At 47.1% G+C, this 19,085-nt stretch overlaps 2 protein-coding genes across 2 annotated transcripts; one reads left to right on the top strand and one right to left on the bottom strand.

The window, feature by feature from the left end:
- Nucleotides 1–1,030: 1,030 nt before the first annotated feature.
- TENT5C (terminal nucleotidyltransferase 5C) lies at nt 1,031–8,821 on the bottom strand. Its single transcript, XM_082760573.1, has 2 exons — nt 8,792–8,821; nt 1,031–6,819 (listed from the first exon to the last, which is right to left on the bottom strand). The coding sequence occupies exon 2, from the start codon at nt 6,791–6,793 to the stop codon at nt 5,621–5,623; it is 1,173 nt and encodes a 390-aa protein (XP_082616699.1). The 5' UTR covers nt 6,794–6,819; nt 8,792–8,821; the 3' UTR covers nt 1,031–5,620.
- A 6,649-nt stretch (nt 8,822–15,470) lies between these two features.
- Nucleotides 15,471–19,035, top strand: DUSP12 (dual specificity phosphatase 12). Its single transcript, XM_082768168.1, has 6 exons — nt 15,471–15,760; nt 15,849–15,962; nt 16,062–16,180; nt 17,187–17,283; nt 17,522–17,708; nt 18,237–19,035. Exons 1-6 carry the CDS (start codon nt 15,486–15,488, stop codon nt 18,393–18,395), a joined length of 951 nt encoding a protein of 316 aa, XP_082624294.1. The 5' UTR covers nt 15,471–15,485; the 3' UTR covers nt 18,396–19,035.
- The last annotated feature ends 50 nt before the right edge of the window (nt 19,036–19,085 follow it).

The following is a 19,085-nucleotide window of genomic DNA, read 5'->3' as shown; positions in this document are numbered from 1 at the left end:
ACTGACCATGCAGCAGCAAGAGGGTAGAGCAGTTCACTTCTTCATTTATTATCAGTTTTCACTGTGCTGGAGGTTCCTCGTGGAACTGAAAGTGTGAGCACAGCCACTCACCTAACCCCGGCCGCCTGGCTGTGGCACCGTCTGACCCCACACATTTTAAAGTCTGGTATCCGAGAAACCTACGGGAGGCTGCCCAAAATAACTCCCGAAACTTTTACGACAAGATAAATCGAGGGGTTGAGGTAAGGGAGTTTCAGGTGACAAACAGATGGTTTGTGGCACCCACCCTCTGTGCAGCTGCATTATCAGTTCTCCATTTAAGTCCATAAGGGAGAAACTACACCTTGGAAAGGGACTACACAGGCTCCACGATTGCCTTTGTAAGATCACGGTGCTCCTGCTAGCCTCTGCAGAAGTTTCCACTGCAGTTGTTACAAGGTCCTGAAGGCTGGACTTTCCTCCAGTGTTACCTAACTGAGAGGGTAAAGCTTCTCTGAGCTCTGGGAGGGATTAGGAGCAGGCATGCTTTTTATAGTACATTTATTTTTGATTCTATAGCAGCAAATATACTGCCACACATCCCCGGCTTTTATTTAGCTTTGACCCGCTCAGCCTACATTGACCAGTAAGTTTTAGCAGTTCACTGCCAACAGAAGCATCAAATCTCAGGACAGAGGGAAAGCACAAAGACATTCAGCTTGTAGGTACCTTAGAGGGTTGCTGCTCATAGGACTAGGAACGTGCCTCCACATTTCACTCTCAGACCAGTGGGAGAGGGCAAGTGCTTCTTTAAAAACCATCACTGTAATCTCAGTGAAAGATCAACCACCTACCTGTCTCATTTAACTCACTCATCCTCAGCCAGTTAAGAGGCAGATCTGTAGATTAGTGATAAAAATTCTTGAGGAAGACCTAAAAAAAAAAATCAACCATTTCTTCCCCTCCACCAGTGTATTTATACACACCACTCAATAAGCTGCAAGGACTCCCAGTCAGCACGACTCTGGTGCAGGAATAACTCGAGGCAAGCAATGTTTAGCATAAGTTTATTTGTACAGGAATTGCAGGATCATTAAGGTCCAAAACCCAGTTCCCAAGGGTGAACAAGTGAATACCACAGTGCAGAACAGCAGATCGAGTTCTTGTGACCAATCTCACATCAGGGCTCGTCACAAATCCAAGTACTCCTAGTATCTTGTTCTGCCAGCCTAAAGGAAAAACTCACTTTTTCGAACAAGCGTGAGATTTTCCAAGAGCCGACTTCTAATAGTAAAAAAAAAAAAAAAAAAAAAAGGAAATAAACATAGAAAAAAGCTTTCAAATTTCAACAAAAAGTGCGGTTTTAATCAGAAAGAAAGACAGACAAGCCCAATGCAGATACTTCAGTGAGCGGCCTTCTCTTCCCATGGAGGAGAGAAACTGGAGTGCTCCAACCATTCCCACAAAAGCTCCTACAACTATCGCCCGGCATCCCACCTCGTAACGAGTTTCAATGAAATTAAAGAGCAGATATGAAAGACACTTTGCCATAGTTAACAAGTCATTGACAGCAATGGTTTGAGTAAGACTTCGACGCAAAAGCTACAAGTATCACTTATCCATTTGGCTCTCCCGATGCCCAAATTAGACCGATTTGCCAGTAACAATGGCCAGCTTATTGCTTATTTCTGTGCCTAACATTCATGGCACTCTGATTCAACAGGTTTAGTAAGAGGGACAGCAAACAATTTGTCAGTACGCTGAATTGAAGCAATTTGCCCAAGTTATTTCCTAAGAGGCCTTTTCCTAACCAATGGCACGACAAGCAGAGATCCCTACAAACGTTTGCAGGAACTCTAACGATCAGAAAAACCCACAACATCTAGGCACAAAAACATACCAAGTGCTTAACTCAGCAACTCCATCACAAAAACCATGGGGTTTTAAGTCTCAGTAAGATCTCCAGGTACTTGGGCTAGATTTAAACACTACCTTCTTCTTTGTAGATCAGCATAGGGATTTCAGGGAAGTGACTAAAATCCACCCTGGTCTCCATGGTAGCATCTTGATCAAATATAAGACTTCATCCAGCTTACAAATGAGCAAAAATATCAAACTGTATGTTAAGGAGGACTTGGTGATAAATATTCAGAACAGATGCTTAGCCTCAGACTGACTTAGCCCCGCAGAGTTTAAGCTACAGGAAGAAGAGAGCTATTTTAAAGCATAAGGTCTCATTTCCCAGAAGCCTAGCCCTTAGGAATGATGCACAGACACAAGTCCTGCAGTGCAGTGTCGCTGTAACTTCGCTTTGATGCTGCTGCCTTGAGGGAATGCATTGGGGAAATAGCCTGTCCCAAACCTCCACTTGCTACAGAAGCAGAGGAGAGTGCAGGTTTGCATCATTTAGCACTGAAGGGAGACTGAATCAGGCAGCCTGAACTTGGCCTAGGGTCATCACTTTAACCTAGCACTTCTTCTCGTGTTACTCCCAGCTACAGGGCCCCCAAAAACCTGACCCCAAACCAACCCACACGCAGCAGATTAAGCTGCTGCTACCTGCAACAGCAGGCTGCCAGGACAGCTTGAAGTCAGGAAGGGGCAGGCTGCTGGCAGCACCACGATGAAAAGCTATTAATTATTTCAGCTCCACCTAGACTGCCGAGCCAGGCTTGTTTTGAAGGCAATGAGACCACACATCATCCCAGCAATCCCTTATAACTTAGTGCCAATACAATAGGTAATGTGCAACTCCAGGCTACAGCTTAACTGCTCAAGACCTTCACAACCAGACTAAAAAGCATCAAGTATTTATCATCCCAGAGCAATGTAAGATGCTGACAGGGGAACACAGCAGTCCTGCAAAGCTTAAACCGAGGAAGGCAGACGTTCAGAGAACAGCCATTCGACTTTTAAGAAAGCTTCCTTAGGATCCTCTGTTACAAGAGACATTAGCAAAAGCACAAATATTTTTGGCAGGAAGCTTGAGTTCTCCATAGCTCTGTCCCAACATAAATCCAGGAGAGCTTTCTAGCACTTTCTTTTCTATTAGATACATCTGGCCCGATGTACAGCAGCCAAGGTACTCAAAGACCAGTAAGAAACAAGGCAGCTTGCTTCAAGCTAATGAGGACTGTCCCCTGAGCATGGGCTGCTTCTCCCACAGGAGCTGATGCACAGAAAGTTCCTAAAGATCAGCCATGAGATTTCCTAAAGGTAAGCTGTGAGATGCTGTAAGACCAGAGTGTAAGCTACTTGAATGAAAATCAAACACGTTCCTCTAGGCACGGCTATTTTTTTTTTTTTTTTTTTTTTTTTAAAGCCAACTGCAGCTATTTAAGAGATGAGAGCAATTAAACCCTTAAAAAGGCTTCCTCCCTTCTGGTGATACTCCGTGCTGGTCCAAGTATTGCTTCTCATGCAGAAGTTACTCATTCTGGCAGTAAGCTTGCTCTAAGTCTGACACACATGACAACACCAGCCAAACCATTAGTTTTTAAAAAAGCCTTCCAGCTAGTGTCTTGGGTGAGAGGTACCTTGCCTGTATGCTACTCCAAGTCCAAGCCACAGTTTATACAAAAGAATGGGTTTACTTTTGAATCCAACTCCTTTGGCAGACTATTCAAGAGCCTTCGATAATAAAAAAAAGCCACCAAACTGTCTATTTGCTACTGAAGATGCTTACAAGACTGCTGGAGAAATTAACCTAAAGCATGCCTGGCTGCAGCCAGCTTCCTCAGTTGGATCCCTCCCTGCCTTCCTAAGCTAACTGAAGCAAACAGCAGCTCTGCTGCTGTACTGATGTGGTCTTCATCAATCAGTTATGTTGCAAGTTCTCCCACTTTTCATAACCAGAAGTCTTTGGTCCTACCAAGAAGAGGCAGTTTTTCACTGCCAGGTAAGAGCTGCACTGCTACTCTTTACCTTTAATACCAGCTGTAGGTGTTTTACCTGCTTTCTGCTTTCCCTTCTACACATAAATCATTTGTTTGATCCAGCAGTTTGACTTCCAGCTGTCTGCGTGAGCTTCTGAGACCCACGAAGGGTTAGCAATTAAGTATCCTTAAACACTGCACTGCTACATATTAAGTATCTCAACAATTTGCCTTCCTAGTTCTGCACCCCTTTCTGTTTCTAGTACTTCTCTGGTGAAGCAAAGGAACCTCAAGATCATTTGCTATACATATTTTATTATTGCAGCTCAGTGAAAAAGTCTTCCAGTCAGTTTCTAGTACTGCTGCATACAGCACCGTGGAACTCCGAACCATCCTTATAAAGCACAGGGGCATCAAAGCAGCAAGTTCAGCACATACCCGTTAAGAAGGTCAGCCTCCAAGGGAGCACACGCTCTCTCAGAGGCTGTTCTGAAAGCAGGGGTAGACTTCCACTACACACAGCCTCTGTGGAAAGCTCTGCTTAGGGTTTATATACATGAAGTGAAGGTTAAGACTGCTAAAGACAAAGATCTCGGCTTTAACCTCCCCAAATCCTATCTCATACAGTGACCAAGTGATAGTGACAAACTTAAAAAAAGAAAAGTGATAAAGCTTAACCCTTAAGAGGAGACAGAAAGGCAAGCCTTCAGGACCTCCTGAATTTGTACAAGAAAAAAAAACCCTTAGGAGGCACTTAAGGAATTTATGCTGTGGCAGACGTGCACATCAGACTACAAGTTAGTGGTTTGGTTTTTCTTCTTTTGCCTGCTGTGGACCCATGAGGAAGAAAGTTAAGTCACACTTCAGTGTAAGAGCTGCGCTACTTTCCAACTGTGCCAATAACTCTTTTGAAAGAGACTTTATCTTAAGCCTATACTTAATAGTATTTTCCCCATCTTAACCATTCAAACAGCAGTTCCAATTTAAAGGTTTTAGTGCCTTATTCCAAGGACTTAGTCATTTTTTTAGATCAGGTTTTGGTGCATGTTTAGACAAGCCACCTTCCATCCCTTTTTGTACTCAGGAAGGGTTTAGCCAGCTCATGCTTTAGGGACAGATTTACTAATTCATCTTCAACTTCCAAGACGTTATCTTGAACTTGAGGCAGGCCCACATACACCCGTGTACAACAGAAAACACCCTTCAGGCCCTCTACGAGAGGGACAATATCCATCCTGTCATCAGTTCTACACAGCCAGAAAGTAGAAGCAGCCCAAGCATGACACAAGCCCACTCTTGCACAATTAGTTCAATAGAAAGCTGACTAAAAATTGAACTGAGGAAGTATAAAGTAATGAGATTAGGCAATAGAAAGCAGAGTTCGGGATCAACTTCTGCTCTGCACAAGACGTTTTCCAGTCTTTGCTCTATTAACTAACCCAGTTCACTGAATACTCCACACTTAGGTGACATTAACAGCCATTTCCAAGACTGGTGCCTAGTTTTGTAACTATTCCTCTAACACTTGGCTGCTGGTTCTCTTCTCCCAGTGAGGAGGTAATAAGGCTCCTTGGCATTTGTAGAGATATACTGAAAAAGGTTCTTCACACACCACCTGGCTGTGTATTCCTACCACACACCAGGAAATGGATAGTCTGACAGTCCTATTTATTAGAAAGCCTCCAACTGGCAGTCATTACTTGTGTATTTACACTCGGCAACTCGGCTTTTAGTAGCCTCCACTCAAGAACGCTGGAGAGAAACGATCAGTTGCAAGGCAACCAAGTCGGGTAGGACTGGCTATATGGCACGGGAGCATTGGCAAGGTAGTAGTTGCTGAAGTTCACATCACTAACGTAAGGTGCTGGCTGGTAGTAACAGGTAACAGTAGTGGCATTAGGGATGATGTTCTGCTCCGCCAGTACTCTGAGAGCCAGCAGAGAAATCAAGTTGAGAGTCTGCCTTCGCTCATGCCCCATGAGACACACCGTGCTCTCGTTCACCACCCTGCGCAGGATCATGAGGTAGTCATATTTGCTCCTCTCTTCTTTGGAGAAGTGGTTCTGGAGGTAGGTCTCGAGCTTGCGCTGCTGATCCAGGATGTCTGGGAAGTCTATGAAGAACCGGGAGCACATGTAGCGCTCCAGTGTTTTGATCTCATCTTTATCCATGGGCCTGAAGTCCCGCACTAAGAGGTTACTGTACTTCAGAAGCCCACCACCTCGGATCTCTTCAGGATTTTTGGTAGCTATCAGCTTGTTCTGGAGGTGATCGAAAGCTGCTTCGAAGTCTCCATACATACTCTCCCCAATCACAGTTGGATGGAAGTGCTCTGACATGGGGTTTTCCGAGTAGTCATAGTAGAAAAGCAGGGAATCCAGTATGATTTGGAAGGAGTCCACACTGAACTCGAACTGCCGTCTTATACAGTCTACAAACTTCAGCTCCACGTTCCTACCATGTTTGTTGGAGAGTGATATCAAGCTCCAACGGTCCGATTCTGTGGACACTTTAACCAGCTTCTGGATGTAGGCTTCCTTCAGTGTTACTGGACTGATTTTTAGCTTGCTTACTCCTTCTGGCAAGAAATTCAGGAGGGAGCGCAACACCACATCTCGAACTAGCTGAAACTCTGCCTCACTCGGAAGAGACACTTGAAAAATGAGATCCAGGTCTTTGCACCCCAGACCATTATCCTTGACCAGGACGTGGCCAGCTGCAGAGCCGTTCAGACGGACATCATGTACCGCAATGCCTGCTTCATTCAGCCTGCTCCGAACGGTCTGAACAATGTCCTTCAGAGTTATCTTCAGCGTCGGGAAGTTACCTCGTCCATGGATCGGGACCACCTCTGTAAGAACCTCATGCAGGCGGCTGACCTGCTCCCAGTTCAGTACGCTGCATGACATGCAGTCTGTATTACTTCCTTTGCTTGCCATGTTCAGGTTTTTCTTCTCCAAAGAAACTGTAAGGAGGTGGAGGAAGAAAAAAAAACATAAGTTAAACTTTCGGTTTGCACTTCCTAAACATACATCTTATGCTCTGCTTGCTGTCTACATGTAGAACCTAAAGAGAAATAATTCTACAGACTAATGATTATCAGCAAGCCTTTCACCCGAAATGATTCTCAGCTTCCCTGCTTGTTCAGGCACAAAATGTAGTTGTCTGTGTCCTTCTTGGTGATGCAGAGTTAAGTACCGCACCACAGCAGTTCATTTCAAAGGGCAATTATCAATGAATAATACAAATAAGCTTTGCCCAGGTTTCTAAGATCCGCAGTACCAGCTGAAGCCAGAGAGAACCATAAGCACAGAAGGCTTCCAAAAGCTAACCTTGAACTTGTTTCATTATAGGTAAAGCTCAAACCTCTCTCCAGCTAACACAACAGTGGAAAACACTCAGGTGTTTTAGTTCCAGGGCTTAGAGATCCAATCCACTGAAAGCACTCCAGTTATGCCAGAGGCACAAGATTGCTTTTTCATAGAAGTTCTTTTTTTTGTTTGTTTTTTTTTTTTTTTTTTAAAAAAAAAAAAACACTTTTAGTATTTCCAGTAGTTTCCATTATCTTCCTCTTACAGGCTAAGGGAGAAGCCCACCTTGCTCCTGCAAAAACTATAGAACTTCAGCATCTTGGAGAGCATTTCAGCTACAAAGCCAGATAACAGAACTTTTAAATTTGCATTCCAGTCTGCAAGCAATTCTTTTTCAGATACACTACATAATCAAATTACCTTTTGGGCAGTATTCCTACTTTCCCTGACCTTTTTAGTCGTTTGTGGAGGGAAAACAAGCTTGTAAGAGCTAGCATATATTCAGGTGGGATTAAGGCACACATGTCAGCGTTACACTAAGGACTTGAGAACCTCAATGACCAGATTTTGTCACAGCCTAGTCCAAGCATTAGCACTTTAAGGAGTGCTGTCACAGCTCTCATAACAGTTGAGCAGATATTCTCTGGTACTTCAGCAGCTTGTTTTGAGGTATATCAATACTTATATATGCTCTACAGTCACTCAACTCCAACAGGAGTTAATATGCTTTCCTGTTTTAAGTGTTACAGCTTTTTATGGTGGCCAGGTGCTCCCTGACAGCTACAGACTGAGGTCTCACCTTCATCTGCCCCAAGTACTTGTGAAGGCTGCGCTGGCAGCTGCCAAGGTCAGACCACTCAGACTTAGCTCAGTTAACTCCTGCCTACCGGGAGCTGCTTAAAAAGCAACCACACTGTTTGGCAACACGAACCAGCGCTGCGTGGGGAACGCTTCAAGCAAGATTCAAGCAGCAGCTCTTGTTATCTCTTGCTTGTCAGCCTCCAGCTTTTGGCTTTCAAGAAGCTCTTTGACTGTGTTCACGGAGGTGACAGAGCGAGACGGCAACGCAGAAGTGCTCCGGGGGAAGCAGCTTCTGTCCTTGGGCATAAGCAGCTGCGTATCATATCAGCTTCAGTAGCCATGAAACAAGCTTGCGATTCATAAAATAATTAATCCAGGACAAAGCAAGGGTTTCTTCAAACACAGACCTTAAAGCTCCAGCACAGTATAGCCCCAGAGGCACCGAGGCTGACAGGAGCTGCCCTCAGGCATATTAAAATACACTTTCACCTTAAAGCACTATCTTCTCCACAGCACGGGAGCCTCTCCTGACTCCTGGCTCACTCTGCAAGCCCACAGGCTCCTCCTTTCCAGCTGTGGGCTCCTCAGCAGCTGGGGCGAGGCACACAGCACCCCACGGCAGCACTTCTCCAGCGGAGCTTTCCACCCCACCACCCGCGCCTGGTTGGGCTCCAGCGTTTTTATCGTGCAGGGGCACAGCGTGCATCGCTGCCCTTATTACCACAGAAATCATTACCACACGCCTAGCCCCAGAGGCTCGCACAGCGAGGAGCTCCGCGCTCCTCCTCGCCTCGCCTCACCCCGTCCCGTCCCGTCCCCGCTCACCTCAGCCCGGCCCCGCCGCGCCGCCCGGCCCCGCTCCCGCGCACGCCTCCCTGCCCCCTCCGCCCGCCCTTTATGGCCGCGCCGCCGCCCCGCCTCCGCTCCTCCTCCGCCCTCAGGGGCGGCTTCTCCTCACACACGGACACACGGACACACGGACACACGGACACACGGACACGGTGCCGGGACCGAGCCCGAGGAGAAGGGGACCGGCTGCCTCAGTCACGGGGAGCCCAACGCCACAGTGGTTGTCCTAAAGAGACACCCCCCCCCCCTCGGGGCAAGAGCCTCAGGGAAGAAAAATTGCACTTGCTGCTGGAAACCCTCAGTATTTGGGGCAAAAGAGGAGAAAAGGGAGCAGGGGTGGTTTCTGTGCGCCTCGCCGTGCCACAGCTGTGTTTGCAAAGCACTGGGAAAAGCACATCTGGAGCGCTGTTCTGTCACACACGCCAAGGGGAGATGGGTTCAAAGCTGATCCTGTGAGAGGAGGCTGAAATGCTGCTCTTCGCTCAGCCACCAGAAACAGGCCCTCGGCCACCAAAACAAAAGCCGGGCAGGGATATGGGTGGGTTTCTTTTCTTTCTGTATCTTCCTCTATGAGCACACTTGGCGTAGGTCAGCATCTTTTTGTCTGCTGACAGCACCATCCCTTCAGGCTAGTGCAGTAGAGAAGGAGGGGAGTAAAACTAACTTGTTTTAGATACCTGCTAGATAACAAAATCCATAATAGGGTTGCCTGTGACAGAGTTACAGGGTTGAACTTCTGAATGCAGGACATCTTTTTTTTTTTTTTTTTCCTGTGCTTCTGAAACAAGAAAGAGAAATAGGGAACTCAAAAAGGAGTAATAGCAGACATGACGGAGGCATAACCGCCGGTAGGGAAGTGTCTCACTCAGAGGTTAAAATACTGAATGGTGTCCCCTGTTAAAAAGGTGTTTTCAGCAGTACTTCTGCCTCACATACCATTGTCTATTTTGGATGGTATGTTTTCTGTTCCCTCTTGGAGAAACAGCAATTACACGTTGAAAAAATATTTTGTAGTATTTATTTGACATCAATAAAGGCAAAGAAACTTGCAACACAATGATATTACAGATGTTAAAATACTGATAGAAGGATCGTACTTTATTTGTTTAGAAGTTCTTGTTTCACAAAAATGTGAAAACAAAGGGGTGTCTCAACCATGTCTTAGACATTGAGTATGCTTCAGTGGAAGTGCGGAGCTCTTTGTCATGAATTTAAAGCTCCCAAAAATATGTCAGTCACTATCCATCGATCCTACAGGAAGGCCAGAGGGACTGGATTTTGAAACCTGCTGGGCCAGACTTGTGTAGGTTGCAGGAGGAGTGAGGAATGCATCTTTGAGCAATGGACGCCTAGGGGAGCGAGCCCATTTCCCCCTGGCAGGAGCCAGCCTCCTGTTATCCATCTGCATCTGTGCGGTGGATTCCTGTGCCGTGAGGATGGAAAACACGGGAAGGCACAGCCCACTGGAGAGACAAGAGATTAAAAATGCACGAGTGCTGTGGCTGCTGAGGGGGTTCTGACCCCGTCCCAGAGCACATAGTGCCTGACATTTAGGCAGGACTGACTGTCCCGCTGTCAGCTCGAACACCAAGCATAGGGAGAAGTGGCAGGAGACAATCCCAGTCTCAGCAAACCCTCCTTTCTTTGAGAACAACTGGGGGACAGATTCCTGCTGAGAGGCACCATCTCCCTCTGCTCCTGGACGATCACCCTCTTGCCCTTCTCCCACAGCCGCTCCGTCCCTCATCTCTGCCTGCAACCCCACAGCTATGCTCGCTCCTCTCCTGCCTGCAGCTTCCCTGTGTTGGGTTCCCCTTTGGGACACACTCTGTGGGAACCATTTCAAAGAGTTTTCAGAGAGGATGGGGAAGGAAGAAAGACCAAATGGGTGCTGGGACATTACCGTAACAGAGGGGGAAAAAAAAAAAAAAAGAGTCTGGAAACCGCCAAAACAGAGCTAAGTATGAAGTTTTATAAACACAGAGCAACGTGTTCATTTTAATCCAGTAAATAGGGCAGCAAATTTGGCAGATGAAACGCACTTAAAAACTTGTAAGTCAGCTCAGTGACCTGGCACTGTCAGATTAGTTTCCTTTCGTGATGCATTGCCGAACGTAATGTGTCACTATAAATCTTGCTAGCTGCAACTGTTAAAGCCATAAAGTGAAGTAGGGTTATTAATACACACTAGTAAAAGCTGTCAGGCTCTATTCTGTAATTGAGCATCAAATCTGCAGTTGGAAAACGTTCCCTTTTGTTTGACATGTGGGATAACTGCATGTCTGCTGATACGGAGAGCATGGAGACAGGTAAGAACATCCCCGTCATGTGGGGTTATTGTGAAATCCTCCTTCAGAGTATCAGGAGTGAGCTCCTCTCTCTGTTAGTAGCTGCCTCTACAAGTCTTTGAGGTTTCCTGTGGGGAGACGCAGCAATTTTCCCTCTCGATAAATCAAAATAGACATGTAAAGTCTTGTATAGACCCACAGAGTCTAATGCTGGAAGAGTAGTCTTTCACAAATCTGAGGTTAAATTTGCCACTAAAAGCACAGCAACAGCTGAAAGGTTGTCCGAGGGATGAGATGCTGCTGTGTAGGGCTCTCCAGCTCCCACCAAGTTCCCGAGCTCAGCAAAAGCTGAGAGGTTTTTCTCCAAGAGGCAAGAAATGCCACCGGGGTGGTTCACCAGCAGGACCCATGCAAAGCATGACCTTCAAATGCTTGCTACATGGAGACCTGAGGAGGATGCAGAAACTGAGTCATTGTCTCTCACAAATGTCTTAAGACGTGTTTCCACCTGTTGGCCCTTTCACACAGCATTTTTGCTTCTGCAGTAGACCCAGTTTTGCTGATCTGGAGTGGGAAGCCCAGGGAAGCCCAGCACTTTCTTTTCCATTACGAATGAGCAGCGTTGAGATTTCTCCCACGTCATCCCTCCCTCGTGATGCATGCTGAGATGGAATGCACTTACTGGAGCGAGTGGGCAGTGGTCCGTCATCTGAGTTGTTTTTCCTTGCACCTGAGCTTGCCCCAGCTACTTAATTAGTCACACGGTTTCCCAGAACCCGGGGGAGAACGAACCGTTAACAAATTTCGGTGGCGTAGGAGAAGACAAAAGCTGAAGAGGGGGAGGAGGAGGGGGAGTTTGCAAATCAAACTGAAAAAAATATTTACTCTATTTTGGGAGTTGTGAGCAAACCCAGGATACATCACCATATGCTCAAGCTGCAGGTGGCAGACACAGCAAAGGGGGGTTCACAGAAACAGTGAAGCTGTTTAGGGAGTGCAGCCTCAGTCGTGTGAAGCTCTTGCACACGAATCTTGTACTTTCCCTCACCACAGATTTTCACTTTGAAATTACAGCTTTTTCCCATTCCCTCATCATCCGTAGCTCAGGGAGCTGATGTACAGGAGCGTAGCGATCACACCACACCTGCAGCAACCCCACAGGCATCGGACAGCAGTCTTCTGCATGCGAGCTCAGTCTGTTGCTTCTGTCACTGTAAAAAAAAAAAAAAAAAAAAAAAAAAAAAAAAAAAAGGCTACTGGTCACCCCTACAAATTCACAGATTTGAAGGCTAACAGACGTGATTAACTATCACTTAGTACTAAAAAAATACTGACATAAAACTCACAGCCCCTTCAATAACATATACTTTCCTGCAGACTTCATTCAAATCCCTCCAGAGTTGGATAATCCAGTGCTTTGCCATAGTAGTTTGTTGCAGCTGTTAGTTACTTTCACAAATAAAGGTCCACAGAGTTTGATCTGGTTTTAATTTTCACCTACCTTTATTTTCAGTATGCTTTTCTTTTTCCCTGCTAGATGATGGGGGCTTTTATTGAAAAGTTGCCTGAATTCTTTATGATTTTTTTTTCTTCAACAAGTCCTTTTCTTCTAGCTGGTGGCAATGGTAACTGGAAAAGGAGGTTTTGCATACATAAAGTAGGTATGTAGTTTAAAATAATCTAAATCAGAGCTATCAGAGACTCCCCTAACCCATGCTCAGAGGTCAGGTTTATGCCACTGGGCAGTGAGGCAGCTCAGGGAACTGACCCAGCTGAAAACTGATCCAGCCGAAGAGGTCAAATTCAGCTGGGCTAGCCTGCTAACAGGGCCACCACGCAATCGCATGGGCACCAGCACAAGCACGGGAGGTGAGGCAGGTTGACAGCAAACTTTACATGGACTGAGAAGCCCTCTTGGCCTGCTTTGTGGGCCACCAGCACTGTGCATGGAAACTCTATAACCCTGTAAGCTGCTGCGTCCCAGCACAAGGCTGACAACCGGTGCATGCTCTCCACCAGTATGGGTCAGGGAGTCCTTGAAGAGCACGTGGGTGGGTAGCATCTCTGTCAGGATTTCTGCTGTGGCCTGTCCTGCAGTGTGACAGCTGCTCCTCCAAGCCCCAGCTCCATCCACCTCTCTTGGTGGATGGGGATAACAATCTCCCTTCCCACCAGGTTTAATCTCACCTTATCAGGTCTGAGGTGACTGCCAGCCTCACCCCCCTCCATGGCCAGCTGGCATCCTACAATGCTCTGAGGGGCCCCTGCAGTCTGTTTTTGCAGCAGTTCAGCCTACAGCTGTCTCATCCAGGGCTGTGCAAGAACAATCCTCCCAGAGACAGATAATCGGGGCTTTCAGGCTCTCTTATCTCATACAGGGGAGGTAGGGTAAGGTTACACATCTCAGTCTGGGAAAACAGCATTACCATACCTCTTTCTAATGAAACCCAACATTTTCCTTCTGTTTAGAAACTTGTCAAGCAGCCTATGGGCCTTTCTGCCTATGCTGGGAAAAACTTGCAGCTACATGCTAGAGATCACTTTAGACAAATAAAGTTTGAGGAAGTAAAGTATCAGGATCTTTTGAGATAAGGAAAGGTTAAGGCTGTGGATGTACTGCATGGTGATGTTTTCCATGGGTGTCCTGCTAAGACAGCACATCTTCCTCTGTGGGAGTGAGAGTGCTCTATCTCCTTTCGTCATACAACAGGTCTGAACCCTATGCAGGGCAAAAAAAAAAAAAAGTAGCCGCACCAAGATTTCTGCATTGCTCCATGATCTTCCATAGCTTAACTTGTAATAAATCTTTGATTCAAGGAAGAAGGGTTGCCTCTGTCTACACGGTATCAGATTTCAGCACCAAACACAAGTCATGGCCTGGTTAAGAGATCAGAACAGAAATAAGGAGTTAGTTAGAAGTCTCTTGCAGTTTAAAGTCCACTTGCTGCATGAGAACCAGCACAAAACAGATGAGTGTGACAGGTTTCAAGCTGGGACAGGCATTTGATTTTTAGTAGCAAGAAGCTACTCAGAGTTTTTACGCAAGGCTCATGAGGAATTACTTGGTCTGGACTCAGTTTTAGGTTACAGTGAGAAGCACAGTCAGTCCGTAAGGTGTGTAACAAAAATGTTTACAGGAATGCAAAATCTGTGACAGTAAAAGGTGCTTATAGTTTGAGTCCCAAATGAGAAGCCTCAGTCTAGAAAGAGTTAAAGCTAACTGCTGGTAGTTTTATTCTGTAAATCAATTTTACTCATGCTTATGTGGATGTGATTGTGTAACAGATTTTACAAGTGAGCTGATTTTGTTTCCCACCAGATTTTCTGTGTGGCTGATTTTCTGTAGAAAAACTCAGCTCAGATAAAGAAGCCTGCTTATCGTGAATATCCTACAAAGGTAACAGACAGGGAATGAAGGGCCCTCACAGCCCTAGGGGTTGTTTTAATCTCCAAGCCAGCAATTCACAAACACAAACCTGCATACCAGAGTTGGTTCCAGAGGCTTCCCAAATAAATACTCCTCCAGGCCTCCTTTCCTCACTGAATGTAGTGTTTACATCGCAGGACTACATTGAGGTAGAAGTTTAACAGAAATCTTTGAAAAAATGTAGGTGCTAGGTTGTCCTGCAGTGACTGATCTCACCTTTAATCTGTTTGTCCACTCAGGCCCTATTGTTTCAGCAACGCATCTGGAGTTTTATTAACAATGCTTGCTTTCTGAGTATTTGTAAGACCACAATATTCAATGCTTTCATGGTTTTCTCTGTGACTAGAGTTTTTTCTGTGACTGGAATTAAGTACATTAAAGGAGGCTGTAGCGAGGTGGGGGTTGGTCTGTTCTCCCATGTGCCTGGTGACAGGATGAGGGGGAACAGGCTAAAGTTGCTCCAGGGGAGTTTTAGGTTGTATATTAGGAAGAACTTTACCGAGAGGGTTGTGAGGCATTGAACGGGCTGCCCAGGGAAGCAGTGGAGTCACCATCCCTGGAGGTCTTTAAAAGACGTTTAGATGTAGAGCTTAGGGATATGGTTTAGTGGAGGACTTGTTAGTGTTAGGTCAGAGGTTGGACTCGATGATCTTGAGGTAGCTTCCAACCTAGACAATTCTGTGATTCCGTGATATTCCAGAGCTGGCATGTTCACAGCCTCATCGTAGCACCTGAAAGGCTGGCAGCACTGAACACGTATCAGCTACTACTTCTCGCCTTATAACATCTTATAAATGCAGGTTGGGGAAAAGAAGGGTGGGGGGTGCACCGCTGCCAGCCGCCCCTCACAGCTCCCCACAGACCCCGCCACCGCCTCCATCCCGCCCCCCTCCGCCATTTTGTGGGCGGCCGCCGACGGCCGCCACCATCTTGTGGGCGGTACCGGGCGGCCGCCATGGCGGAGCCCGGTGCGGGCGGCATGGTGCCGGTGGCGGCGGGGCTGTACGTGGGCGGCGCGGCGTCCTGCTCGTCCCCGGCGTCGCTGGCGGCCGCGGGGGTGGTGGCGGTGCTGACGGTGGACGCCGAGGAGCCGCCGGCGCTGCCGGGGGTGCGGAGCCTGCACGTTCGTGTGCTGGACGAGCCCGGCGCCGACCTGCTGAGCCGCCTGGACGAGTGCGCCGCCTTCATCGGCGCGGCGCGGGCGGGCGGCGGGGCCGCCCTCGTCCGCTGGTGAGGGTCGGGACCGGCACCGGGACCAGGACCGGGCTAGCAGCCCCTCGGGGCTGGCCTCGCCTCATCCTGCGCCTTTCCCTTGCAGCCATGCCGGGGTGAGCCGCAGCGTGGCCGTGGTGACCGCCTACCTGATGAAGACACAGGGGCTGGGCTGGGAGGAGGCGTACGCCGCTGTCAGGGCGGCCAAGCCCGATGCCGAGTGAGTGCCTGGGCTGAAGGAGGGGTTGAGGAGGCGCTGCCCCTCTCCCCTTGCCCGGCCTCAGCCCCTGCCCTTCTCTCTCCGTCTCTCTCAGCGCAGGGTGAACCCGGGCTTCCAGGGGCAGCTGAAGCTGTACGAGGCCATGGGCTGCGCGGTGGACAGCGGCAGCGCCCTGTACAAGCGGTACCGCCTGCAGATGCTCAGGGAGAGGTACCCCGGTGAGTGGGGGGCTGGGGGAGCGCTGCCCATGACAGGCACTCGAGCTTGAGGTGAAATTTGCCTCTCTGGTCTGCCAAAGGCCTGGGTGGGTGATCACAGCGTAAGGGCAGTCATACGGTTTTTCTGCTCTGTGATTTTTTTGCCCCATGGGCAGCACCAGGCATCCAGGCGGATCTTTCTGCTGTGTGCTTGCTTTAAGTTCTCATTGTTCACAGTTTTAAGGCACGTGCCCCCACTCTGACCTGTGCTGCTGTGGTTTGTGACTGTCTTTCACTAGCTGTGCATCAAGATCTCTGTGTCTTGTGTGCTGTAGCGTATGACTATGGTGGCGGGCCATGGTTCACAGATCATTTAAAAAAAAACACAACAACAACACACTAATTGCAGAGCCTATTTGATGTCATTCTGCATGGACAGCAAAGCAGTGGATGTCCTTCCATAGCTAGACATCTCAGGTGGGATGAGCATGATGCATCCATCTATCCTTAAAGGCACACAGAAGCACATCAGTGAGATGCCACTTTACAGACTGAGCTCAGTTGTTGTTGACTGTGAGTACTGCCCTCAGAGTAGTCGAGCCTTGAGTCAACCAGACAAACAAACATTCACATCATATTCTCTACACAGTTCTAGCTCATCAGTGGGAGAAAAAAGGGTATTTGAGGCGTTTCTGAGAAACAAATCTGTGATGAACTGTTCTCTAACAATTCCTCCTATGCTCTTATTTCCTGTTTAAGTGAGAATACAGAGCAAAAGGCAACTAATTTGCCTTTATTAAGGCCAAATTCTAGATTCCATTTCACTGGGCTGAATCCTAATCTTACTTGTGGTGGGATGAAGCTGTTTTAGTTTGACCTTACCTAATGGAATGGGTGAGTGAATGAATTAATGTGGAGAAAGTAGCTTTTACATACAGTGACTAGGGCAGAGGCATGGTGCTCTCCCGCTGTAATGTATCATGGCTTTATTGATCTGATTTGCAACTTAATCTTGTCTGCTCCGCAGAACTTCAAGACTTACCTCGAGAAGTCTTCGCTGTTGATCCGACCAATATGTGTCAAACGCCGAGCACAGAGGTTCTCTACAGATGCAGGAAGTGCAGGTATTGAACCATTCATATTTCCCACAACATAGCATTTTGAAGTGATCTCAAGAGGAAAACAGCCTGTGTAAATCAGTGGGTATGTCATTATTGTTAGAACAGGGATAAGATCTTCTGTAAATGTCCACATAGCGTGTGCCACACACTATATATATATTGTGTCTCTAAGTTTCCACAGTAAAACCAAGCATTTTACTTTTTTTTTCTGCTTTTTCCTCCCTTCTGTCATGGAGGACAGGCGCTCTCTATTTCGTAGCTCCAGCATTTTGTCCCATGTGGAAGGAGACGGACCAACAGCCTTTATTCACAAGAGAATAACGGAGTCAACGCAGCTTTCTGGCGGTGGCCCTGATAAGTGCACCTCTTACTTCATTGAGCCCGTGCAGTGGATGGAGCCAGCGTTACTGGGAGTCATGGAAGGACAGGTGAATGTGCTTTATTATTTTATTTTATTTGCCAAGACAGAACAAACGTGCTATTCCCTCATGTGAAGGCTCCCACACACTGTCCTTGGTCTCCCAGCCTCTCCTGCATCAATTTTGCAGACTACTGATGGATTCTCAGATGTGAAATATCCTTTTATAAGGAAATGAGCTTGAGATCTTGTTGGCCTGAGAACACTGGCAAGGGTGTTGGACGAGGGTTTGTGAGACTTAAAAACCTGCTGTGGTCTCAGGCTGGCTGAGGCCTAACTCCTGGAACCACACCAGGTCTGATGAGCTGCATTTCCACGCCATCCCTTCTGCCAGCACAGCTGTCTCCTACACCCTAGGGCATGGCAAGCACCAGCCCATTCAGCTCTCTTTTTGGCCTGTTTTTCTGTATCATTTCAGCTACAGGGACAGGAGCTGGCTTAGCGCAGGTTGCCATAACTTAATGTACCGCAGAATTACATTTCACGTGGAATTACATCTGAACGCAGCTTGTAACGGGGTCATTTGTTGTTCTTGCAGCTTCTGTGTCCCAAATGCACGTCGAAGCTGGGCTCCTTCAGCTGGCGGGGTGAGCAGTGCTCTTGCGGCCGCTGGGTGACTCCTGCCTTCCAGATTCACAAGAGTCGAGTGGATGAAGTGAGAACACTGCCGGTTGGTAACCTCACTGCCAAAACCTGAACTCATCGCGGCTCTTGGTGGACTTCTAAAGGACCCCAGAAATGCTGGGTAGCCCACGATTGCCAGAGCTGAGGTTATGACTCACACCCCCTTTGTAATACGATGGAATTACTTGAACACCTCCTCCGTTCTCACTTTCAGCATCTCTAATACATGATGTGTATGCATGTGTATATATATAAATATATATATAAAGGCAAAGCATGGCCCTTAAAGAGGTGTTACAGTGTCAAAGATGTACAGAAATGCCTGAACGTGAGTGAGAATATACTATTTACAGAGGGTTCAAACCCTTACATAGAAAGAACGTTACCATATTATTTTAAGGGTGTGGACAGTTGTACTACTAATCTGATACAGGAGTTCAGAACAATTTACCTGAAACGGGCATCTCAGATTTTAAGAGGAATATTCCACAACATGACATACAAGGCAGGGAGATACTTCAAGGCTTAGGGAAGTGCCTTAACATTGGCACCATTACCAGCTGTTGCATTAGCACGTGTCGCAGCAAGATTACAGTGATGCTTCTGTTACAATAAAGCTGCTACACTACAATATGACACTTTCCAGATAATGTCTGAAGAGATTACATAAACTGTACTGGAGTGGGGGATCTGAGGTAAAGTGTCCCTGCTAAGTTGTTTGTTCCAAGGTTAAAGAGACCCCAAAATGATAAAAGTAAGATTT

Source organism: Aythya marila, assembly GCF_965140915.1.
Source record: "Aythya marila genome assembly, chromosome: 1".
Classification (NCBI taxonomy): Eukaryota; Metazoa; Chordata; class Aves; order Anseriformes; family Anatidae; genus Aythya; species Aythya marila.
The sequence above is the reverse complement of the archived record's forward strand: the minus strand, read 5'-3'. Positions and strand labels throughout refer to the sequence as shown.